This window comes from Dipodomys ordii, unplaced genomic scaffold (assembly GCF_000151885.1).
Source record: "Dipodomys ordii isolate 6190 unplaced genomic scaffold, Dord_2.0 Scaffold46, whole genome shotgun sequence".
In the NCBI taxonomy this organism is placed as follows: domain Eukaryota; kingdom Metazoa; phylum Chordata; class Mammalia; order Rodentia; family Heteromyidae; genus Dipodomys; species Dipodomys ordii.
The window spans coordinates 12,195,309-12,220,858 of NW_012267262.1; the positions used below are offsets into that span (position 1 = coordinate 12,195,309).

At 40.6% G+C, this 25,550-nt stretch overlaps 1 protein-coding gene and 1 pseudogene across 1 annotated transcript in view; one reads left to right on the forward strand and one right to left on the reverse strand.

Moving 5' to 3' along the window:
- The window catches only part of Cat (catalase), a 37,759-nt gene extending 12,209 nt beyond the window's left edge, over positions 1 to 25,550 (forward strand). The window contains exons 3-13 of the mRNA XM_013019633.1: positions 2,169 to 2,279; positions 3,464 to 3,594; positions 4,323 to 4,427; positions 5,027 to 5,152; positions 7,236 to 7,427; positions 8,903 to 9,055; positions 12,482 to 12,620; positions 15,925 to 16,055; positions 21,897 to 22,004; positions 23,932 to 24,015; positions 24,868 to 25,550. Coding sequence (XP_012875087.1) covers positions 2,169 to 2,279; positions 3,464 to 3,594; positions 4,323 to 4,427; positions 5,027 to 5,152; positions 7,236 to 7,427; positions 8,903 to 9,055; positions 12,482 to 12,620; positions 15,925 to 16,055; positions 21,897 to 22,004; positions 23,932 to 24,015; positions 24,868 to 24,933 — 1,346 coding nt within the window. The 3' untranslated portion in view covers positions 24,934 to 25,550. The remainder of the gene's footprint in view (positions 1 to 2,168; positions 2,280 to 3,463; positions 3,595 to 4,322; positions 4,428 to 5,026; positions 5,153 to 7,235; positions 7,428 to 8,902; positions 9,056 to 12,481; positions 12,621 to 15,924; positions 16,056 to 21,896; positions 22,005 to 23,931; positions 24,016 to 24,867) is intronic.
- Positions 7,436 to 8,895, reverse strand: LOC105988117 (annotated as a pseudogene).

Here is a 25,550-nt window from a genome sequence, read left to right on the forward strand (position 1 = left end):
CACACACACACACACACACACACACACACACCCCTTTCAGCCAGGCATGCTAAACCTCCATTCTTGGGAAGAAGGAATAGGTGATATTTAGTGGAAGTGCTAAATCTCCATTCTTGGGGAAAAAGAATAGATAGAGGAATAAAAAACTTTGATACACACACACACACACACACACACACACACACACACCTTTCAGCCAGCCATGCTAAATCTCCATTCTTGGGAAGAAGGAATAGATAGAGGAATAAAAAACTAAATGACAAAGATTTTTCTGGGTTTGACACACACACACACACACACACCTTTCACACACACACACACACACACACACCTTTCACCAGGCATGGAGGTGCATACCTGTTGAGGCTATCCTGAGCTGCACAAGAAGGGGAATTAGGTCATTGATAGATTACTTGCTGAGCAGGTGCAAAATCCTGGGTTTGATTCCCAGCATCTCCTTCTCCTCCTCTTAAAAAAAAAAGAAAGAAAAAAAGCTGGGTGCTGGTGGCTCACATCTGTAATCCTAGCTACTCAGGAAGCTGAGATCCGAGGATCACAGTTCAAAGCCAGCCCGGGCAGGAAAGTCTGTGAGACTCTTATCTCTAATTAACCACCAGAAAACCAAAAGTGGCACTGTGGCTCAAGTGGTAGAGTGCTAGCCTTGAGCTGAAGAGCTCAGGGTCAGCACCCAGGCCCAGAGTTCAAACCCCACGACAGACCAAAAAAAAAGATCCTAGTAGCCTTCCATTTCTTCTATCATATAAAAGTACAAACAAAGATAAAGATACATAGGCTGTAATTACAACTGGATTTAAATGAGGGAAAATTGGAGCATAGTTGAGTTACACTTGTGGGTTTGTGGTGACTTTTTCCTTCTCATCTGTCTAAAAGCTGATCATGAGTCTATGATGGAGACAGAAGACAAGAATAGTATTTAAAAGAAATCTAAAAGGGGCTAGGAAGGTGGCTCAGTGGTAGAGCGTTTGCCTTGCATGCCTGAGGCCCTGGGTTCGATTCCTCAGCACCTCATAAGCAAAAAGAAAAAAAAAGCCGGAAGTAGCTCTGTGGCTCAAGTGGTAGAGCGCTAGTCTTGAGCTGAAGAGCTGAGGGACAGTGCCCAGCCCCAGAGTTCAGGCCCCACAACCGGACCCCCCCAAAAAAAAAGAAATCTAAAAATTCATAGCTGGGAAATGATATGATCCTAGCTACTCAGGAAGCTGAGATGTGAGGATCCTGGTTGAAAGCCAGTCTCAGCAGGAAAGTCAGTGAGACTCCTCAACTAACCAGCAAAACGTTGGAAGTAGAATTGTGGCTCAAGTAGTAGAGTGTCAGCCTTGACCTAAAAAGCTAAGGAATAATACCAGGCCCTGAGGTCAAGCCCTAGAACTGTCATACATGCACACACCATCTCACACACACACACACACACACACACAGACGCACACACAAATGAAAGAAAGAAAGAAAGCTAAAAATATGAAAACGTTTTGTTGAATGGAAGAAAAAGTGCTTTTCTTAGTCTGTACTTATATACTATCATATATACACACATGAAAAATAAAAGGGAAAGAAAGAAGAAAGCTAAAAATTCAATAGGAAAAAGCTTTGTCAAAAGGAAGAAAAAGTGTTTTAATTTAATTTAATTTTTTTAGTGTGCCTTGGACTTTCTAATTTTCTCCCTAGATGATGAATTTATTCTTCCCAACCTTTCTGTGTGTCTTCCATCATGACTTGAGATACTGTTCATGGTATGGTTTGGTAAAGTGTTCGCTTCTTCTTCTTCTTTACCTACATTTTCTTCTTTCCTCTCTGTTTTCTTCTCTCCCAGTCCCTCCCTGTACTTCAAGTCCCTCCGATATCTATGTCCTCAGGTCAAGAGTTGTGGTACTCTTTTGTTTTGTTTTGTTTTTCACCAGAGAAAACTGAAACCAGGCAGACTGTCATCACTCAGAAATCTGGCAGACTGAAGCAGTCCATGTGTGCTGCTCTTTTTGAGCACAAAATGATGGTTGAACTTTACATTTTGCTTTTGTGTTTGGACATCTTTCGTCATATTAGATGTTCCCAGAGCTAGTACTAATCCATCAGTCCTTTACCAAATGTCTGTTGAGGGCCTGATGGCCTGAGTAATAGTCTCATAGTGAGAGTTTCTCTGTTTTTCTCATCAGGTGCCTTTGGCTACTTTGAGGTTACACATGACATCACCAGATACTGCAAGGCCAAGGTGTTTGAGCATATTGGGAAGAGGACTCCCATTGCTGTCCGATTCTCAACTGTTGGTAAGTAGGTTGGTTTACATAAATGGTGCTGCTGAACTCACTCTGTGCTTTATTTTGGGCATTTGTAACTTAGTTTCAAGAATAACTTTGTAGGAAACGAGAAATAAGAACTCCTCCAAATTTTAGCAGGTAGGAAAAAATATTTAGAGATGGAGAAGAAATTGCTTCTGTTTGTTAAAGTTTTAGGAAATCACCCTTAAGCAGAGGCTATTCCTGCAATTCGGTGACATTTACTAGAACTTTCCAGAAGTGGTTGCCTTAAAGGGAAGCATGGAGTGGAGATATAGTATTCAATCACCATGTAACAGTTGTTTTTACTGAGAAATTGTACATATATATTTATAAGTAAATATATATTTATATATAAATACATATGTAAAACATTTATGTCTACTTTGCTAGCTGGGATCATTGCATCTCAGAAGGCTTAAGTGATTTCTCTCATGTTACAGAGCTAGTAAGTTTTTGAATCTATCATACTATAGCTCAACATGTCACAGTTTCTGAGTAATTAGGTTTCTGTGTCAGGTTCTGTGCATTTAAAAGTACTGTGGAATGTAAAAATAAATGAGCTTAGCCGGGCACCAGTGGCTCACGCTTAAAATCCTAGCTACTCAGGAGGCTGAGATCTGAGGACTGTGGTGCAAAGTCAGCCCTGGGCGGAAAAGCCAGAAGTGGAAGTATGGCTTAAGTGATAGAGCACAGCCTTGAGTGAAAAAGCTGAGGGCTAGCACCGGGCTCCTGCACTCCAGCCCCATACTGATGTAAAAATAAATAAACAACAAATACACATAAGATAAGAATGAACCTGTATTTTAACTAATTTTCTTAATATTACTTTCATAGTTTTGACAATTCGCTTTCAAGATAATTCACTGCCTTAATCTTATAATTATTCTCTTCCCTATTTTAATGATAAGATAATGTTACCAAGTTATTTTATGTCGAATAGATAATCTTTTTAACAGTTGTGAGATATGCCCTGTTATTACTCTAAATTAGTTATTTTGTTTGATGTAAAGACCAAAATTAGCTGGTTGCTTGTGGAAAAGTTGCCCTAGGCATTTAAATACCTAATTTACTTCTATAAAATAGATTGGACTGGATAGTTACAATGAATGACTTTGATTCTTGGATGCAAAGTCCAGTGGCTTGTGCTTCATGTTCCTGCTTGAATCTTCCAGCTGGAGAGTCTGGCTCAGCTGACACAGTTCGTGATCCTCGTGGCTTTGCAGTGAAGTTTTATACGGAGGATGGAAACTGGGATCTTGTTGGAAATAACACCCCCATTTTCTTCATCAGGGATGCCATCTTGGTAGGTGATAGAAGACTTTGTGCTCTACAAGTTGATTTGAATTGATCTAAAGTTTGAGGATAAACTGAGGGAAAAGTAGAATGAAGAGAATTTGGGTTGTTTGGACTGCCCTTTTAAATCTATTTGTCTGAACTTAATATCTTTTCATAAAATAAATTAATAATTATCACAATTATCACAGATTTGCCCTGGAGACACATAGAGGCAGAGAGAGAGATAGAGAGAGAGAGAGAGAGTGAGCGAGCGAGCGAGAGAGAGAGAGAGAGAGAGAGAGAATGATTTTCTTTAAAGGGATACTTTGAATATATTGGAAATACTTTAGGATATCTGAGGTACTACTTTTATATATTGAGTAAATTTATTGAGTAGACCTTGTTAGCTTAAAACACTAGGACTAGCTGAACACTGGTGGCTCATACTTGTATTCTTGGTTACTCAGGAGGCTGAGATCTGAAGATGGAGGTTCAAAGCCATCTAGGGTACGACAAATCATGAGACTCTTATCTCTAATTAACCACTGAAAAGCCTGAAGTGGAGATGTGTCTCCAATGTTAGAGTGCAAGCCTTAGGCAAAACAGCTAAAGGATAGCATACAGGTTCTTGAGTTCAAATCCTAGGGCTATGTTATTCAGAATTATAATCCATAAAGGAACAATAGACAATGTATCCTATAAGACACTGTACTAAATAATTCCTCTAAACTTAAATTTTGGATTCTCTCTATTTAGTTTCCATCCTTCATTCATAGCCAGAAGAGGAATCCTCAGACACACCTGAAGGATCCTGACATGGTTTGGGATTTCTGGAGCCTACGCCCTGAGTCTTTGCATCAGGTGAGGAACACTTCCAGCTTTCAATTTATTATAAAATATCCACTGGGATGTGATTGTTAATAGGCCTCATGATGTGCTTTCCAGTTTAGGCTGTTATATTTGAATTGGTTTCTGACTTTCCTTTGGGGATATTTCCTCAGATTTCTGATTATGAAGTGTTTTATAATGACTGATGTTTTTCATTCATAAACTTTAAATGAGGATACTAGAAACCTGGACACATTGCTGGAATATTTAGCCATATTAAAGATTAAACTTTCTAGTCTCAGTAAAGCTATATATTAGGAAATGAAGGAAAAGTAGTACCAAACTGGTTGGGTACTAAAATACAATTTGAATAACAAGTTAGGCTGTTTTTTGGATTAATTTCAGCTTTCTTTCTTAGAATTTTGAGTCATGATGTTAATGATTTATGTTTCATCACGCTTTAAAATTGTTTTGTGTATTGCTTGTTGTAGATGCAATAATCATGGTAACTCTTCCTGGTATATTGTTCCTGGTCTTGAAGGGATTTTCTAGAAATGGAGGAATGTTTTAAAAACATAGGATGTTTTGATTTAGATGGAAAGGAGTTCAGGCTTTGTATCTCTGTTCCTTAGGTTTCTTTCTTGTTCAGTGACCGAGGGATTCCAGATGGGCATCGGCACATGAATGGATATGGATCACATACTTTCAAGCTGGTTAATGCCAATAGAGAGGCAGTTTACTGCAAATTCCATTACAAGGTATATATTGCCTATGGGGCAGAGGGCACAAGGCTCCTACTACTCACTTCCCCTTACTTTTTTTGAAGAACCGAATAGAGATGAAGATTTTTCCCACCTTTCTCTTACATTCACTGGTAAGGATGTATAATGTAGATAGACTTGATCAGCACCATGAATGTATTATTGATCCCTCCCCCATCTCTTCCGATGCCATAGTTCTTTTAGGCAAAAACAAAAGGCATAACAAAAGGCAGAGTGCAGGGGTGGAGAGATATTATCTGAGCACAATTTCAGCAGTTCATTTGATCAGTTATGAAACAGAATTTAAAAAATAGTTTCAGCATTTCAGTGTATATCTCAAGCAAATGAAATCAGTATGTTTAAGAGACGTGTGTACTCAATGGACACACAATAAACACATTTACAACAGCCGAGAACTGGAAGTGATGTAACTGTCTATCCAGCTACTGAGTAGTTTGAGAATGTGGTTCATATACAACACAATAAAATTTAGCTACAGGAAAAAAAGAGTCTTATCATTATGTTAACATGGCTGAACTAGTGACCACTGTGTTAGGGAACTAAGCCAGGTACAGAAGGACACACAGCCCCACGACCGACAAAAAAAAAAAACAAAAACTATATAGAGCACTCAGAAGGACACACACTGCATGATCTCTCTTATGTGGAATATGAAAATTGATCTCACAAAAGTTAGCAGTAGACTGGTAATAAGAGGCTGTGGAGAGAAGAGTGGAGGAAGGGATGGGAAAGATAAGTTACAGTTAGACAAAAGGAGCCAGAAGTTGTAGTGTGCTCATGGCACAGTGTAAGTGATAACCTGTAGGTTACCACTGTATAATAGATATCTCAAGCTAGAAGAAAGGATTTTGAATATTTCACCATAGAGAAGTGACAAATATTGAGCTAAATATGTTTAAGTTGTTTATATAATGGATACATATATACAACTATCACGTTACCCAATTAATTTGTAGAAAATTTTCTATTTTTCTATGTCTGTTAAAAATAAATTTAATTAAAAATTACTTCATGAAGCAAAGGAAAGTCCTTTAGGTTTATCAATCTTTTGATTATTTTTATTTTATTTTATTTTTTTATTTTTATTTTTTAGTTTTTTTTTTATTGTAAAGATACTATACAGAGGGTTACAGATACATGAGTGAGGTAATGAGTACACTTCCTCTTGAACATTGTAGCCCCTCCATTGTTTTCCCCCTACCATCCCCTCCCTCCCTCCCTTCCCCGAAGTTCTTTTTTTTTTTTTTGATTGTGATTAAGTGATTACATAATTTCTAAGTCACAAGTTCATTCTAACTTTCCTGGAGCAAATTGTCTATCACAGTCTATAATATATAACAGTGTTCACATGTTATACACCATACATGTGATCAGCAGCATGGGGATATTTAGTAGTGGTTCAAACAGATGAGCAGGAGTTCTTTGTTTCTTAAGTCCTGTTAGTTTTGTCGTATCACCTAACATTTTGGATTTATCATCCACTTATCAGGGAGACCATGTACCGTTTGTCTCTTCGCTCTTGGCTTACCTCGCTCAACATGATTCCTTCTGCTCCATCCATTTCCCTGCAAATGCCATTATTTTGTCATTTCTAATGGCTGCATAATATTCCATTGTGTATAGATACCACAATTTTTGGATCCATTCATCTGTCATGGGGCATCTGGGTTGTTTCCATATCCTAGCTATTGTGATCAATCTTTTGATTATTTTTAAAGTATTTGATTTCCTGATTCAAAGAGTGAAGACTATAAAACTTAAGATATTGAACATACTAAGGGTAAGAGATGTCTAATTTAAACATGAAATGTGTAGATAGAATTTGCTTAATGTTCAAAAGAATCAGGATAAGGAAGTAAGACTTCTTATTAATAAATTTACGGCTATTAGTTTGAACAACAGAAATATTGTCATAAGACAAGTTCATTCTCTGGGTAGTATTACTTATAATACTTCAATAAATTTTGGTTAGGAGTTCAAGCCCCAGGACTGGAAAAAATTTTTTTTAATAACTTGGCCAATAAGTTTCAATTTGAGCTTCTTTCTTTTCATTCTGTAGACTGACCAGGGCATTAAAAACCTCTCTGTTGAAGATGCAGCAAGACTTTCCCAGGAAGATCCTGACTATGGCCTTCGAGATCTTTTCAATGCCATTGCTAAAGGCAACTATCCCTCCTGGACTTTCTACATCCAGGTCATGACCTTTAAGCAGGCAGAAACTTTTCCATTTAATCCATTTGATCTCACCAAGGTAAGTTAGACACAACTATATTCTTCTTTTTTTTGTTTTTGTTTTCTTCATTTTCAAAGAAGCATTTATTTACTCACAGGGCCCATGCTGCAGGCTCCTGAGGCACAGCCCGTTGCTCACTAGACAGCCCAGGTTGCAGAAAGTAGACAGGCCATGATAGTGGAAGAATTGCTGGCGGAGGGCACTGTACTTGGGGTCCTTCTCTTGCAGCTGGCAGTCGGGGTTGGGGCTCTGCTGGCTGCTGGATACCTCCCTGCCCAGGCCCCACTCCTTTTCCATGGCCTGCAGGGCCCACATGGCAGTCGTGGTGTGGGGCTCCAGCCAGCGGGCATTGATGGTGGCCAGCGTGAGGCTTAGAAGTAGTAGGCAGAGCTGGCTGGCCTCCCAGAATGTAAGCTCAACCCAGGCATGCTGAGGAGCCAAGATGCGAAGATTGGTGAAGGCACAGCCCATGGATATGTAAAAATAGAAAGGGAAGAGCTTGCTTTGCACAAGGCCGAAAGTATGTCAAGGAAGGTTTCGGGAGAGCAGGAAGCCTGAGGTGAAGGTCACCCACATTTGCATGCCCCGGGCACCTGGCAAGACCAGTAAGTACATGGATCACCTTAATCAGACCTCCTGGGTACCCGCCATCTTCCATCTTGCAGCCCTGGAGTCCTAAGGCGGAGCCGATCTGGGTCACAGGGGACCAGATCACCAGGACCACCGGGAATGGCTCAGTAGCTCAGGGCCGTGCTTTCCCGAGAAACACAATTATTTCATTCTTAAAGTCTTATCTGAACTAATTAAGAAATAATTCCACTTAAGTGTCCACAGTGGTGAGGCGCTCATAGATAAGTGGTTGTTTCTGGTAGCTTCTGAATGAGCGGCCTCCAGTATCTTGTTCCCATGCTTCTAGTCAGAAAGCTCACTGGAATCATGTTAGTGGCTGTATTTATTGCTAATGGCACAGAGTTCATTTTCTTCTTTGGAAAGATGATACTGGGGAATTGAAATTAGGATCTCATGATTGCTAGACAGGTGCTTTACCACTTGAGTGATACTCCCAGCTCTCTTTGCGGTAGTTATTTTTCAGAAAGTGTCTTGCATTTTTTTGCCCTTGTTAGCCCGGCTCGATATCCTTCCACCTACACTTCCATGGAGCATCTGAGATGACAGATGTATGCTACCACACTGCTTTTTTCTTGTGGTTAGGATGGGTTTTTTGAACCACGATCCTCCTAATCTCTGTCTCCCATCTAGCCCGAAGGGAATGAATTTTGAAAAGCTGATGAATTTTTGCTCTGGGGGAGTGCCAATATTTATCACTTACTGTTGTGAAAGATTCAGCTGATGATTTTGCTTGATGTTCTTAGCATGTTTTGGAGGCTAACAGTTATTGGCACTGGCCTGATTATATTTGAAAACTGGTGTTTTATGGGTCCCTTTAATGTCCCTCAGTTGTCTGATAACAGTAACTATGGCATTATTTTTAGATTTGGCCTCACCATGACTACCCTCTTATCCCAGTTGGCAAACTGGTCTTAAACCGAAATCCAGTCAATTACTTTGCCGAGGTGGAGCAGATAGCATTTGACCCAAGCAACATGCCACCTGGAATTGAGCCCAGCCCTGACAAAATGCTGCAGGTAAGTGTGGTGGGCTGCAATGGTCTGATACTACACACACACACACACACACACACACACACACACACACACACACACAATTACAGTGTGTAATAATCTATGCAAGGAATTAACTAGAACATTCCTTTGCACCTGGGAACTTAGTTCCTGTAGGACTCACTTGGATGAGCCATCCTTAGATGGATTGTTCCTTGAATTAACCAGTGGCAAACCAAGTTCTGCAGTAAAATCCTTATACATGTGAATGCATGAATATTTACTCTTCTGATTCTAACAAATTTTAATAATACAGTAGAAATGTCTGAGGAATTCTTAGGTAAAAGCATGGTTTGTTCAGTGTATAATTGACAGAATAGTGCTATGTGATTCTGGCACCTTGGTCAGCATACTTTATCCATTTTCTGTTCTGTGGAGATGCTTACATTTTTTTCTGTCTATGAAAGCAGATCTATGGAATATATATATATATATATATATATATATATATATATATATATATTTTTTTTTTTTTTTTCCCCTTAAGAGAATCAGGCTGGTCTAGAACTTGCTTTTCAACCCAGGGTAGCCTCATAGTCTTTGTTCTCTTGCTTCTTTGTCTTGTAAGTGCTGGAACTATAGGTATGCATCATGTGTCCAGCATCCATAGATGATTTTTTTATGAACCACATTTATACTGCAGTGAATTAGTCATCTATCTTGCCAGTGTTGCTAGGCTTTCAATATGTTTTAAATCACTTTCAAATATTCTCTGCCAAGAGTACAAAGAGTAGAAATTCTACTTTGGACCTAGAATCAATAGGCAAGGAATTGGCTTAATAATTACTGTGTAGATCAATCTTTTGTGTTTTTGGACTATGAACATGAAACAGAGGTTACAGATTATGCCTTCAATCAGACCACAGGGACTGAAGGTTCCTGCTTATGTAAGTTCTGACTCCTGGGCAGACTTTAATCTTTATGGAGGGTAAGCTAGTGTGTGTATGTGTGCTGGTACTAGGGCTTGAACTCAGGGTGTAAACACTGACCTTAGCTTTTTTCTTCAAGGATGGTACTCTACCACTTGAGCTACAGCTCTATTTCTGCCCTTTTGTGGTTCATTGGAGATAAGAGTCTCATGGACTTTCTTGCTCAGGTTGGCTTTCAGATCTCAGCCTCCCCTGAGTAGCTAGGATTACAGGTGTGAGCTACCAGTGTCCTGGTAGGTGTTAATTTTTTCTAATGGTGGTAGCAGAGTTTGAGCTCAGTGCCTTGTACTTGCCAAGCATGTGCTCTACTACTTGACCCATACTTCCAGTCCTTTTTACTTTTGTTATTCTTCAAATAGGGTCTCACATTTATGCCTGGGCTTGGCTGGACTGTGATCCTCCTATTTATATCCCCTACCCCTATATAGCTAGGATTAAAGAGGTACAAGGGCACTCAGGGTTTTTATTTATTTATTTATTTTATTTTATTTTTTACCAGAGACACATTTTATTGACAAAAACAAACACATACTCAACCTGAAAGGCTGGAAGGAAAATTTTCCAGCAAATGGACACCATGAACAGGCCACAGTAGAATTACTAACATAAGATAAAATAGAATTCAAATTGAAATTACTAGGAAGAGACATTCCTTATTGATAAAGGCAACTCTCCACTAGGAAGATATAACAATGCCCTGAATCCTGGAGCATCCCACTTCATCAACCAAATACTACTTAACCTAAAAACACATCTCAATACATTATTGTCATCCATGGATAGGTCATCTAGGAAAAACTCAATCAAGAAACTGCAGACCTAAATGTAGTTACATTGATCACCTAGCCTGACAGACATCTACAGACTATACATTCAGCGTCAAATACACATTCTTCGCAGCCCCAAAAGTTAAACTTAGAGCCCCAAAAGTTAAACACCCCCAAAAACAAATCCTCAAAGAAACAAGGTTTTTTAAAAAATTATTATTATTGGTTGAGATATTGTCTCACAAAACTTTCTGTCTCCTATATAGTGGGGAGCTCAACAGACATGAGCCGCCATTCCCAATTGTTCTCTATAGATTTATTTCATATGCTATCTGGGGCTTGAACTCTGAGCCTAGGTGCTGTCCTTGAGCTTTTTTTTTTCTTTTACTCAAAGCTACTGACCTACCACTTAGGCCACAGTTCTGCTCCCAGCTTTTTCATAGTTTCTTGGAAATACAAGTCTCATGTACTCCCTGCCTGGCCTGGCTTTGAACCATGGTCCTTAGATCTCTGCCTCCTGAGTAGCTAGGGTTATAGATGTAAGCTATCAGTGCCAGCTGTTTTGTATAGCCACACAGTAGGATGCATTGTTCAAGTGGGATTTGATGTGGGGAGCCTGTGGGGAGGACTGAAGTAACTCCTGAAAACAGCTAATGAGCCTGTTGCTTGGGCGGTAGCAATTGGTGTCTTAGTAGATAGAATTTTCACTTACTTTTTTTTGTTGTTGTTGGTCATGGTGCTTGGACTCAGGGCCTGAACACTCTCCCTGAGATCTTTTGCTCAAGGCAAGTGCTCTACCAGTTTGAGCCACAGCTCCATTTCCAGTTTTTGAGTGGCTAATTAGAGTCTTATGGGGATTTTTTTCTGCCTGGGCTGGCTTTGAACTGTGTTTCTTAGATCTCTGCCTCCTGAGTAGTTAGGATTACAAGCGTGAGCCACTGACACCTGGTTTTCTTTTACGTCCTAACAAAGTCATATTACTATGTTTTGAGACTTTACTCAAAGTGTCAAGCAAGACCATTAAGAAATGGGAAAAATAATTCAAGTCACAAGGGGAATGTCTCTGGAGTACTTGACAATGCTGGGATGGCCTTTCCTTATTCCCATACTCTGCAGTTAGAGAAGTTGGGTCATTTGCTCACATGGTAAGGAGGTGGCTTTGTCCTTAAGGCCCAGCAAGGAGGGATGGGACAAGGCCTGAGTAATGCCTAGCTTCAAGTTAGAGTCTGGGACTGGCCTCACTGTGCCCATTTCCCAACCTGTGGATCTTCACACATAAACAGGGTAGGTTGCTCAAGAAATACACAAAACTGGAAGGAAAGGATAGAGACTCCTGCCAGGAGCTGTTCACGGCTTGTTGGTACTTCTGTCTTTGTGATAGAGATGGAATCTAACATCTCAGTTAGATTCTAGCAAATCTATGTTGTAATTTAATACTTCCTTTAGAATAGGACTGCCTTATCATTTTTGGCCTAAGAGGTATTGTGGTGACATGTGAAGTTTATGGTTGCTCACCTGCATTAAAGATGTTCAATTAGGAAGAACTCATAAATGAGAAGAGCCTTGTTTTTGTTCAAGGAGGCTGGCCAGGGTTTCGTAGTGACTATGTGCTTTAAAGTTTAGGATAATATCAATGAGCCACCTCCTACTTCATGGGTAACTCACAGTCAGTGCCTGTGTATTTATTACTATAGGGTCGCCTTTTTTCCTATCCTGACACTCACCGTCACCGCCTGGGACCCAACTATCTTCAGATACCCGTGAACTGCCCCTACCGTGCTCGAGTTGCCAATTACCAGCGTGATGGCCCCATGTGCATGTATGACAATCAGGGTAGGTCTGGAGACATTGGGTGGAGGGCATGGAGGGTGTGGTGGGGGAGGGGTACCCAGCCACTGGTTTACAAACTGGCTCCGTGGAGCCTCCTGTATAGGGACAGTGCTCTACTGAGGCTGCAGGTGAACAGCCAAGGATGTCTGGTGCAGCAGTTAGTGTTTCAACTGCCTGGGAACCCCTCTTGTTTGCATCTATTTTAGGTAGTCTATTTAGAAAGGTCCCATCTCAGCTTCCATGTGCTGTCCATCCCCTAGTTAAAGGCAGGCAGAAAGACCTTGCATGTTAGGTGGAGTCGAGGATCTAACTTGGGAATTACACAGCATCCAATTCAGTCAGCAGGATGTATTCCCTTGGCAAGGCCAAGGCCAAGCTCATGTCTTCTCTTTCTTTTTGGCTTGCTGTTGAGGCCATGGAAAAGCAGGTCTAGCTAAAATTGGGAAGGAATAGAATGAGCTGGTGGGAGGGGAGAAGGGAGCTAGAGCGGAACCTAATTTACTTATATATATCAGCTGGTGAGATGGCACTCCTGCATTTTGATTTTCTTTTACAACTCATTTGTCAAATTTTTGAAGTTTTTTTCCTTTTAGTTGCTTTTTGGATGCTCTGTACAAATATAGCTCTGGATTTGATTTCTTATTCTAAGCAACTGAGCAGAATGTTTGATTGATTTTTTTTTAATATTCCACAATTTAATATGGTTCTTATTTTTTTAATATCCTAGATAAGACCCAAATTTCATTAATAGGCTACTTGTATAGATTCCTTAAGAAGTTTTTACTGATGCCTGCATTAAAACAAAATTTATTTATCTTTTTAAAAAATATAACTTTGTTGTTATTAAGAAGTTGTACAGAGGGGTTATAATTCCAAAGTTTATTTTTCTATGGTAAAAATAATATTTATACCCTAAATGGAATCTGGAAAATAGATGAGAAGAGAGAAATAATTCCTCAGGCCTAATACCCAAAGACACAACTTACATTTTGTTCTATTTCTTGCCATTCTTTTCTGTGAATATTTTTATATTTTTTACTACAATTTTGGCTACATACTTTTGTGCATTGCTCTTGTTACCATAACTGCTAAGCCTTTTAATATATTTAACAAATTTATGTGGCTTCTTTTCCTTCCCCTCCCTCCCTCCCTCCCTCCCTCCCTTCCTTCCTTTTTCTATGTTGGTACTGGGGCTTGAGCTTTTTCACTCAATGCTGGCTTTCACTTGAGGCACAGCTCCACTTCCAGCTTTCTGTTGGCTAAATGGAGATAAAACTCATGGATGTTCCTGCCCAGGCTACTTTGAACCAATATCTTCAGATCTCAGCCTCCTGGATATTTAGGCATGAGCTACTGGTACCTGACTTATGTGATTTCTAAACTCATTGTATTAGGTGGTTGCAGTGTTTCTCAACTTTTAGATTTATAAAGACTTGAATTGTTATTGTATATTTTATTGTGTTGTATTACTGCCTAAAGTAGTTGATATTACTGAGTCTGTTTTCTGCCATTTCTTATTTTTATTTATATTCCTTGATTCTTTTGTTATTGAGATTCTTGTCTATTTTGAGCTTCCTTAATAAGTAATTACCTTGTGTTTACTGTTACAGTGACATACTTAAGAATAGTCTAGTTAAGGATGCTTTTGACATACTGTACCTAGTATTGGAAGTAGAGCCTGTGGGCTGTGTTCCTGCAGCTCAATGAAAGAGTATGATTGTTCCTAGTAGTCAGTGCCTTGAAGACAGCTCCCACCATAAGTAAAGGTCAGCTTATTTGGAAATACAGTTTTTAAATTACTCAAATAGCTACATGCCAAAGAGCAAATTCTTAGTGTAGAAAACACTTTTTATGTAGACGTGATTGACCCAAGACAAATTTCTTGAGCTAATCACAGTGTTCCACAGTGGTCTGGGGTCTTCCCTCTACAACCCCACTTGCTGCCCCCTTACCCCCAGCTGGTGTGCTGGATAGCATCTCCTGATTGTCCAATGTGGGCACTCTGTTCTGCAGGGAGCCAGGTTGCATACAAACTACTCTATTTCGTGGCCACACTTGTAGGGGCCAAAGTGGAGTATAGTTTGTAAACTAAAGAGAAAGCCTCATAATTTATTCCAGAAGTCATAAAAATACTTGGGTTATATCTGTCACCACTTCTATAAGTCTAGATAAATGAGTGCTGACATATTACAAATAAAATATATTTTAAAAAAACACTCCCTTTTACCAGTTTGTAGAAGAATGTGAAGTTAGAATTTACTAGAGTTGTGTCATTACAGTGAAGTCAGATACCTGGAATCTTAGGAACATGTAACAAGCCTTGGATGAAGACAGACAGCCGAGTTTCTGTCTCATACCAGTGCTATTTCTGGGAGAGCTGACCGCAGTCTTGAGATTTGTTCTGTAATGGAAGGATGGGGCCCAAACGCCTCAGTTGCCCCCAACAGTTCTGAAACTCAGTGTTTGAATGGAACCCATTGAAATGAAACTCTCAGATGAAGTATGTGGTTGGATCTGATCTCAATGGCAGAAGATCAAACCTTTCTAAAAATTATTATCTTAATTTAAGTAGTTGTGCGAAGGAGTTACCATTCAATGGATCAGTTTATGAATATAATGAATCTTGATCCATGTTACCTCTCTCATCATTCTCCTCTATCTCTCCCAATTTAGCCCTTCCCCTCATTTTTCTTAACTTCGTATTGAATACTATGACTGAATTCTCCCTTCCCCTCCCTCTCTTCATTCAGAACAGACAAATGAAGAGGAAACCTTTTAAAACTGTCTTGACAGCTGATGGCTCACGCCTGTAATCCTAGCTATTCAGGAGGCTGAGATCTGAGGATTGAGGTTTGAAGCCAGTTTAGGCAGACAAATATGAGAAACTCTTATCTCTGATTAACCAGCAAAATCTGCGAGTAGAGGGGTGTCTCAAGTGTTAGTTAGAGTGCCAGTCTTGAGCAAAATAGCTCAGCCCCCACGTTCAAGCCTCATTACCAGCACACACAAACAACGAACCCTCTTCACCCTGTTCCGTGGCATCAAGTGACTTGGTGACCTGGGACATGTTGAGAAGCCTTTGAGAGGGCCTCATGCAGCCGCAGAGTGACACAGCCCATGGGAGCATTTAAAGATGGCAGCCTGAGCTGAGACTTTTCCATTACTGTGTCTAAACCTAGAAGGTGAAAATGTGCCAGTGTGTGGCATGTGTATTGCTGCCTACCTGTGTATCCTTTGAATTTGCTTCTCTCCACATTGATAATTTGCTCCTCTGTCTTCCTAAGTGACTCTGTGGTTTTCTTTGAAGGTGGTGCTCCAAACTACTACCCCAACAGCTTCAGTGCTCCTCAGGAGCAGGGGTCGGCTCTGGAGCACAACACCCAGTGCTCTATGGACGTGAAGCGCTTCAACAGTGCCAATGAAGATAATGTCACTCAGGTAATGGCTTCCTGGACTGTGGTGGAGGTTGCTGGATAATTCCTTTTGTCAGTTCTTGTTCTCCTCTTCCCTTCCTTTAAAGTGTCTTTGAAAAGACCTACCTCCATGAGTAAATCAGGCCCTTTATTGGATGAAGTCAAAGAATTGTGTCATCCTATCCTTTCCTTTCAAGATGTGGAGCTTTTAGTCGCCTGCGGCTCAGGCCTATATCCTAGTTACTCAAGAGCTTGAGATCTGAAGATGGAGATTCAAAGCCAGCTCAGGCAGCAAAGTCTAGGACACTCTTAACTCCAGTCAATAACACCCGCCCCCTAAACCTGAGCCAAACAAACAAAAATTGGAAGTGTGGCTGTGGCTCAAGTGGTAGGGCATCATTAGCCTTGAGTGATAAACCTAAGGGACAGTGCCCAGGCCCTGAATTCAAACCCCAGGATTGGCAAAAAGACAAAAGAATGTGGAGATTCCTCTGAGTTCCTCTGACCTTTATTGAATGGATACTGTAGGGGTTGTTGGGGAATTTGATCTGGGAAACTGGGAAGTTCCTCATCCTTACAGGCACATCTAAGCATCTGGGCACAGTAGCCCTGATCCCAGGGTATCAGTGGAGAGAGTGGGGATGTAGCTCAACAGTAGATTGCTTGCCTGGCATGTAGGTCTTGGGTTCAATTGCTGCATTGTAAAAATCCAAAACGAAAGAAAACAACATAAGTGTAGGCTCCTCAGCAGCAAGAGTGTGCGTGGTCCTACCTCTTAGCTCTTGCTGCAGGTGACCCAGCTGCATTCCATCTGTTGATTCCACTTCCCAAATGCTAATCCATCATTCCCACGGAGGCTCCTCATTGTTCTTCCCTCTGCCTGCCTTCTCTCAGGCCATGCCCATGGCCTAACTCTCCTTTATGGCTTATTATTACCCTTTCCTGTTTTAGTTGCCTTTCACTCTTCTCTTCGTTTTTCTGTCTCAGATGTGAACTGGCTGATCCTTGCAGGTTGCAGGCTGGGACTTTGGTCCACCTACAGTTAACCCAGGTCAAGTGCTCATCCATTTTGCAGGCACCACGAGCATTGATAGGTCCTGTGTAATGTATACCACCTGCAATAGCAGAATCAAGTTAGAAGTGTAGTCACACACAAGGATGAGGAGGGTTTGGCTTTCAAACCATGTAAATCCCAAGCAATCATAGGATCTGGCTCAGCCAAGACAACTACAGGTGGGTGCCTTTTTCATAGCAGGATAAACATCCATACCAGTTACATCATATACCAGTGGCCTTTGAAGAAAAAGGCTTCCTCACCTCTGCGGGTTCTGTGTGGTAGTCTCTGCTGAATTTAGTATTTATGGCAGATTACAACCTACTTCTAGTGTCTCAAGTTACAAGTGTGGATTCCATGTAACTATACTTGAATGCATGAATTAATTTACCATGATGGTATCTTTGGAAAAATTTATGTGTGTATGTGTATGAGTGTGTGTGTGTGTGTGTGTGTGTATGTGTTCATGTATAGCATTTTACTGTAGGATATTAGCCATAATTAGATGAAGTTAAAATAGATCCTACAGGCTGTTTATAAAACTGCCTTGGTTGTAGTGATGCAGGTGGTACTGTGAATTAAAGCAGTCTCCTTGTCTACCAAAGAGTTTTGTTGTGAGGTCAAGTTAGGTACTAAATCAGCCCATCTAACTCCTATAACATGAGGGTATACTTCCACATGAAAAGTTACTGTAGGATCCTTATTTTGTCGAGTTTTTTTTTTAAATCCCTACATAGGAGTCATCATCATGAGCCTGTTGTGGGTTCACAGCATAAATGTGTATTATAAGAGCCAATGCAAAATACATAAGAAGGCTCAGATTTATTTCCTTAGTGATGATTTACCTGGACTTGCACATCTGTCTGTGGAAGACTTGCTCGATACACACCTGTCCTGTAGTGGAGAACACTGGAAATCGAGATAAAACACAGGAAACATTTGGTTGTTGAAGTCTTTGGAGAACTAACGAAGTATGGATTTAAGAGACCAAAGGGATTCAAAAAAGAAATTACACACACACACACACACACACACACACACACACACACACAGCAAGGCAAGCCTGACACTGGTTACGCTGTCAGACTCATTTATTATTAGGCAAGCACTTTTCAAGAAGCTGAGCAGAGTTTCTAGCCATTTCATGAGCTGGAAGGACAAACTTGGAGTGCAGAGTATGCCAAAGAAGCGGCCCCTAGTTACTGCCCATGTTCCAGTGGAATCCTTGCTTCTATCGGATGGATTACAAATTAGGGTATCCATAACCCCTTCCTCAGGCTTGTTTGGTTAATTTACTTGAGCGGCTGACAGAAGTCAGGGCATCATGCTCACCAGTGTACAAAGGATACAAGTGGATCCTTGCATAGGACAAGGTTTGGAAGAAGGGGAGCAGAGTTCCTAGGCCTTCTCTGGGAGTGCCATACTTCAGGAATCTTCCTGTGTTTGGCTATCTGAAAGATCTGTAAACCTTCCTTTGGTTTTTTTAAAAAAAATATTAAGACTTTATTGTATAGGCAATGCAAACAGGCTTGGAGAAACCAAGTCCAGCCTATCTGTCCAGAATTCTTGCTAGTGAGCCTTTCTGTGGGGTGTCCCACCCTCCAGGGTGTGGGCAGGACCTCTGTGGAATGAGGAGGGTATTACCATCTACTCTCCCACAAGGAGAAAACCCAGAATTTCTTTATGACAGGCTAGAAGACAGAAAAGGTGATAAAGATTAGAGTTCCTATGACCTGTGTCAAGGAAGAGGAATTCTAGTTTCTGCGGTCTGTCTTGAGGGGGGCGTTTTAAGCAGGGTGTGGATGAAACAACAACAACAAAATGTCATAATTTCATAAGTGATCTCTCTCCATGCTAACTACCTGGCAGAAGCAAACACAAATTGTCTTTGGTAGAAAAGAGAACCTAAGATTACATGTAAACTATTTCATATGTAAATTTACATATTTCATATGTAAAGCCAGCTCGGGCTGGCTTTGAACCATGATCCTCAGATCTCAGTCTCCTGAGTAGCTAGGATTACAGGCGTGAGCCACCAGCACCCAGCTGCAATAAAGCTATTTTATGGATGAATCTTACAAACACGATAGCAATAAAAAAGGCCAGACAGAAAAATTATGGACTGTATGATAACCAAAATATATTTATGGTATTGAGGTCTAAAACATTTTCTCTGAGGAGAAGAGTGTACACAGTGACTGGGAGGGGCCCTGGTAAGGGGAACTTCTGAGCTGAGGGTGTTGTTACCTGTTGATTGAGTGGTTGAAACAGGGTTGTGTCTACTGAGGAATCATGTTTTGAGTACTTAACTGTGTCTCTTTGTACTGCTATTTCATTGAAAGCTTATTACTTTAATTGTTATAAAGACCACATTTAATAAGTTGTTCACAAAAGCTGAGGATGTAGTTCAGAGGTAGAGTGTGCACCTAGCATACACAAGCCCCGGGTTCAATTCCCAGCACCACAGGAAAAGAAAGTTCCTGGGAATTGGTAGCTGGTTCTCATGACAAGCCGGTCATAGTGCAACACTGGAGATATTTTTTAAAAAAATCCCTTTTAGTCCAGAATGGAAGACAGGTGACACAGATACTTTTTTTTTTTATTCCCTACATCAATATACTTGATTAAATATTTTGAAAAAGAAGTGGTGTTGTGGCTCAAAGTGATAGAGTACTGGCCTTGAGCAGAAGAGCTCAGGGACAGTGCCTAGACCCTGAGTTAGAGCCCCACTACTAACAAAAAAATATTTTGAAAAAGATGATGCAGTGCAGATAAAAGTTACATTACCTCCAAGTTCCAGAAAGAAAATGGAGTCACAGTTTCCACTGGGGGTGAAGAGAACTGTTTTGCCCCATCGGGTGATTTAATGCCTCAGGAGGTTTAAGAGTTAAATCTTTGGATCCATGTGTTATAGCACTGGACTCTCTGTCTCTCTATCTCTGTATTTCTCTGTCTGTTTCTCTGTTTGTCTCTCTATTTCTTTCTCTCCCTTGTTGGAACTCAGGGTCTCAGTGTTGTCTCTTACCTCTTTTGCTCAACATTCATGTTCTATCACTTGAGCCACAGCTCTACTTTTGGCTTTTTACTGGTTAGTTGGAGATAAGAATCTCACAGACTTTCTTGCCCTAGCTGGCTTCAACTCTTGAACTTTAGATCTCAGTCTCGTGAGTAGCTAGGATTATATGCATATGCCACCCATCCCTTGACAAAGTGGTGAGGGCCAGGAAAGGCCACCCCAATGCAGAGACTAGTATGAGAATTCAGCTTTGAATCCAGTGTGATGGAAACCATCAGTGCTGAGAATCTGCACTCTTCTTCCACCCAAAAGGTCCTGATCCAAGGTACACATAAAGCAGTGGACCTTCCTAGGCCTTGGTAGAGATGATAAGATAATCACCACATGATGATGTTATTTCAAATAGGGCACATCTTGTGTCCTGTGTAAGAAAATTCCTTTGAAGACATATCACAGGGACACATTACAATATGTACAAGCAAATCCAATGCTCTGAGACATGTCATAGATAGAGAGATGCATTATACATGGGATAATCTGAAATAAGCATGGGTACAATTTGAAGGAGGACAAAAATGAGTATTATGTATAAGACAAAAATAGAATATGAGAGGAAAAAATAAGGTAGATTTGGAACACAACCAAATCTAGAAAGAAAAAAAATGTAGTCTTGGATAAAAATTCCACAGATATACTCAATGGTTGCTTAATGTTAAGTACAGCTGAAGAGACAACTAGTGAGTTGGAGCTAGATGTGAGGAAGTTTTCAAATACTATTCAAAGTCTGATTTTTAAAACTTTGCTATCAGATTTAAACTTTGCTGCAAATTTAAAAAAATGTAATTGCACCCTGATAACTTAGAAAAGTGATGCTTATTGCAATACTTTATGGATTTATCATGGGATAACAAGATATTATTGGACCTTATAAATACATTAGTAGAATAGTATGTAGAAGAGAACTTGATATATTATAGGTAGTTGACTCTATAAACATTTTTTTTTTGGGTCCGGCCATGGGGCCTGAACTCTGGGCCTGGGCGCTGTCCCTCAGCTCTTCAGCTAAAGGCTAACACTCTACCACTTGAGCCACAGCACCACTTCTGGCTTTTTTTTTCTGCTTATGTGGTGCTGAGGAATTGAACCCAGGGCCTCATGCATGCAAGCGCTCTACCGCTGAGCCACCTTCCCAGCCCCTCCGTAAACATTTTTGAAATGAATAAATGAAATGTTAGAGTAAAATCATTTCTACAACTCAGGTTTCTGAATTTAGCAGAGGCCACTAGCCCTCATATACCTGGCAGTAAGCTCCTATCTATTGTTATTGGCATGCATTTTGGAGGTAATCCCAATAATCTAAGCAGTTTATCACTATTAATATCGGTCTTGTTTAACAAATCTTGGCTTCTGAATAATTAAAGATCGAAATTAATATAAATGAATTAATTAAAATTCCCTATTTCTGGGTGAATTCATCAAAGGTTGGATTATGCTAAATTTACATCGAAAGGAGTTTGCTCATTCTGAACTTGTCAGTATTAAAAATGTGGTAAGGTATTTAATTCTGCTTATAAGAAATTTATAAACACTGACTGCAAAGAATATTATTTGAAAGCAGTTAGGAGCTATTTCCAAAAGTGAATGCAAGACAAAAAGTGAAACACTCAACATGTGTGAGTTTAAATTCTTCAATTAAAAAAATGATGACTCATCCATTTCAAAAGTAACATTTGGGGTCAGTTCTGCTTGTGATAAATGGGTTATTTGATTCTTCACCCTCTCCTATTGCTGGGCAGGTGAGGGATTTCTATACGAAAGTGCTAAGTGAGGAGGAGAGGAAGCGCCTGTGTGAGAACATTGCTGGTCATCTGAAAGATGCACAACTTTTCATCCAGAAGAAAGCGGTGAGTTAGTCTTGGTGTACTGAAGGGTGACACCTGCTGGCACAAGAAAATAATGCAGAACTATCTTGCAAGGGAGAAAACTTACAAAGTGAGTTGTCATTGCTATTTTACTTGAGCTAAAAGAATCTCCCCTCCCCTCCCCTCCCTACCCCTTCCTTCTCCTCTATTCCCCTCCTTCTAAGAATCTCTGCTCAGCCTCTGATTGATTTCTCTTCATGTTTTGTCTGGTATAGTATATTTGCTGATCTTAACCATTTTCCATGTGTAATAATTTAGTTGGGTTCAGGGTAGATTCTCTCCTGTGTTATCTAATTCCATTTCTGTGCAAGATCGTAAGTGTGTGATATGAAAATATGGCTCTGCTACGGTTGTGCTTAAGGTTTCGATGATAAAAAATAGTAACTGGAAATTTGTGACTTGAAGACTGCCTACAGTCTTAATATTATGACACCTTGACCCTCATTCAGACACAACTTTGCCTAGTTTCTGGGGGCAGGAGGGTGGGGGAGAACTGAACTGAGCTGCTCTAACAAGGTGAGATGAACATTTTCCATAGAGGCCTGGGGTGATTCTGATGGCCTCTCACTGAGCTATGCGAAACCCTTTGATTCTGGTTTTCTGGCATGCAATAGGCATGCACATTTGGTAAAGCTAGGAATCCTTTTATATCCTGGTGCCTTGTTGTAACTTTTCTGTTTAAGGGCGTGAGTGAAGGGTGTGCGGATAGCCTGATGGTGCTCAGTGACATATGCAGAGTAGGTTGTAACTAGAAGAATGGTTAAAACAGCTTATAAGTGGCAGAACTGGGCTCAGGGCCTTGGAGGGGTTCTCTTGCATGGGCTTCCTGTAGGCTGGTGATGCCATCTCCTGCTGCTGGGCCTCAGCCAATGTCAGGGATTCCAGCCTGACATCAGTGGTGTGGCCCAGCACTACCAGTGTCAGCTCTTCACAAGTAACTGCAACTCATCCCACGTGTGCTTTTCTCATTAATATTCTATGAAGTTGATTGCGAGTGTTGCATTTGGCCCCTCCCTTCCCCAACAAGCAATTCTCTGATTCTCTGACAATAACTGGGTGTTTTGCAGTTCATTCAGCTCTGACAGTAATCCCTGGAATTAGTGTCAGAACCCCCAGATAGAGGATTCAGCAACTTTATAAGATTGCTCCCACTTTAGATGCCAGATGAGATATTCCAGCTATCCAAGTGTGGACTCAGATTCAGGAGTCCTTGAGCTCCCAGATTTCATAGTGGATTAGAATGGCTCATGGAAATCACTTTATTTGGGACTGCCCATTTGTTATAAAGAATACAACTCAGGAAATTAGTTGAATCAATGGAATGGAATGAGTTGAATGAACAGAATAGAAGAGAGGTGAGTAGGAAGGGCTTCTCACACCAAGAAGTGCCCTGATCCTTGTGGTATGGGGTCTTATGGAGGTCTCACCACAGAGGATGGCTGATCATATCATTGGCCATAGCTGATTCAACCCAGTCTCCAGTTCCTCTGTCTTCCCTGGAAATCCACCAGTGAGACTGGAGGTTCCAACCTTTTAGACACACGCTTGCTGTTTTTGGCACCAGCTCTAGGTCCTCCATGAGTCATCTCAGTAGCACAAGAAGACAGGAAGTTTTGAGGGCCTCCTAGGACAAAGACCAAATATTGACTCTTTTATATGATAGACACATAGGCACATTGTTTTGCTCACTTAGGGGGAGAGACACTATAGCTCAGGTAAGTTAAGTGACTTACCCAAGGTCGCTCAGCCACTCATGGTAGATTTTTATCTCCAGATCCCCAAGTCTTTCTTCAAAATGTGCTTGATAAATACCAAGTGGGACAGCCTCCAATGGAGGAAACTCAGAGACAGAGACACTGGGAGTTCATAGGGGCTGGGCCACACTTACTTTGTGCTTCTAATGTTCCAGGTGAAGAACTTCACTGATGTCCACCCTGACTATGGGGCCCGAATCCAGGTTCTTTTGGACAAGTACAATACTGAGAAGTCTAAGGTGAGCCCAGCCCGGCTCAGCTGTGGCAGGGGATGTGTAGATGGAAAAGATGTACTTCGGTTTCCCTTGAGCATTGTTCTCTTCAGGGATCATTCCTTATAACTCATAACTTTTCCCTTCCCCTCTTCCCCTCCCTTCCCTTCTCCTCCCTGCCCCTTCCCTTCTTTTTCCTTCCTTCACTGGGGTTTGAATTCAGGGCCCCGGTACTATCCCTTAGCTTTTTTCACTCAAGGATGGTACTCTACCACTTGAGCCACATTTCCATTTCTAGCTTTTCGGTGGTTAACTGGAGACAAGAGTCACAGGGATTTTCCTGCCTGGTCTGGCTTCAAATAGAGATCCTTAGATATGAGCCTTTTGAGTAGTCAGGATCATAAGTGTGAGCTACTGATGCCAGCCTAATAGATTTTTTTTTGGGGTGTCTGGTAGTGGGGCCTGTACTCTGGGTCTGGGCACTGTCCCTCTTGAGCTCTTCAGCTCAAGGCTAATGCTCTTCCACTTGAGCCACAGCACCACTTTCTGGCTTTTTTCTTCTTGCGTATGTGGTGCTAAGGAATCGAACCCAGGGCCTCATGCATGCAAGGCAAGCGCTCTACCACTGAGCCACCTTCCCAGCCCTTAATAGATTTTTTTTTTAAACAGCCATTGAGAAATTCATTTGAGATATGAAGAACATCTTTACAAAATTTTTGCTCTGGACAATGTAAAACTGCTTACAGTGAATGACTTTTGAATTCTTATTTTTATTTGTGTTCAAATTAAAGTGAAGATCAATCGTAAGTTACTGCCCATGAGTTCATTGGCCTGCTGCTAGCTTGTTTGTTTTTTGTTTTCTGTTTTATCTTTACACAGAACGCCATTCACACCTATACACAGGTGGGGTCTCACTTGGCTGCAAAGGAGAAATCTAACTTGTGAGCTCTGGGCCTCCTGGCAGAACCTCGCCTGGGAAAAGCACAACTTTCACCTGTCATCTGATCACCACTGGTTGGAAGGTTCTTCAGTGCTAAGATGCACACCTGAAAGCTAATGTCTTTAAAATGATAATCCAGATTTCTCTAGCAATACTTTTAATGCTGTTTCCCTAGGGGAAATTAAAGGTTAGGGCTTACAGATCATTTAACTAGTTGCACATGGAAGTTGGTTGGATTATTCATTTAAAATGACTAGTAGGAAAGTTTCTAGTCAGAGATATGATTTTGTTTGATTAAAAAGAAACTTGGTGAAATCAGTAAGTCTGCCTATCACCTCATGGCCTATTATATAAAAATGACTATAATTATCTGAGAAAAGATAAAAATGATCCATTCAAAAATTTTTATTTTTCTAAGGTCCTTATAGGAAAAACACAATGTATCTGTCAGTGTCTGTAGGAAAAGAAAACAAACTTAGACCATGATAGTTTGATGTTTATTCCTATTTGTAATGATCAGATTTTTTTTCTCACTTGAACTTGCATTTATGCTAACACAGCATCCTTCTCGATATGATTGCTTACATTTTTACAATAAAATAATCTGTATGTAAGAAGAGAA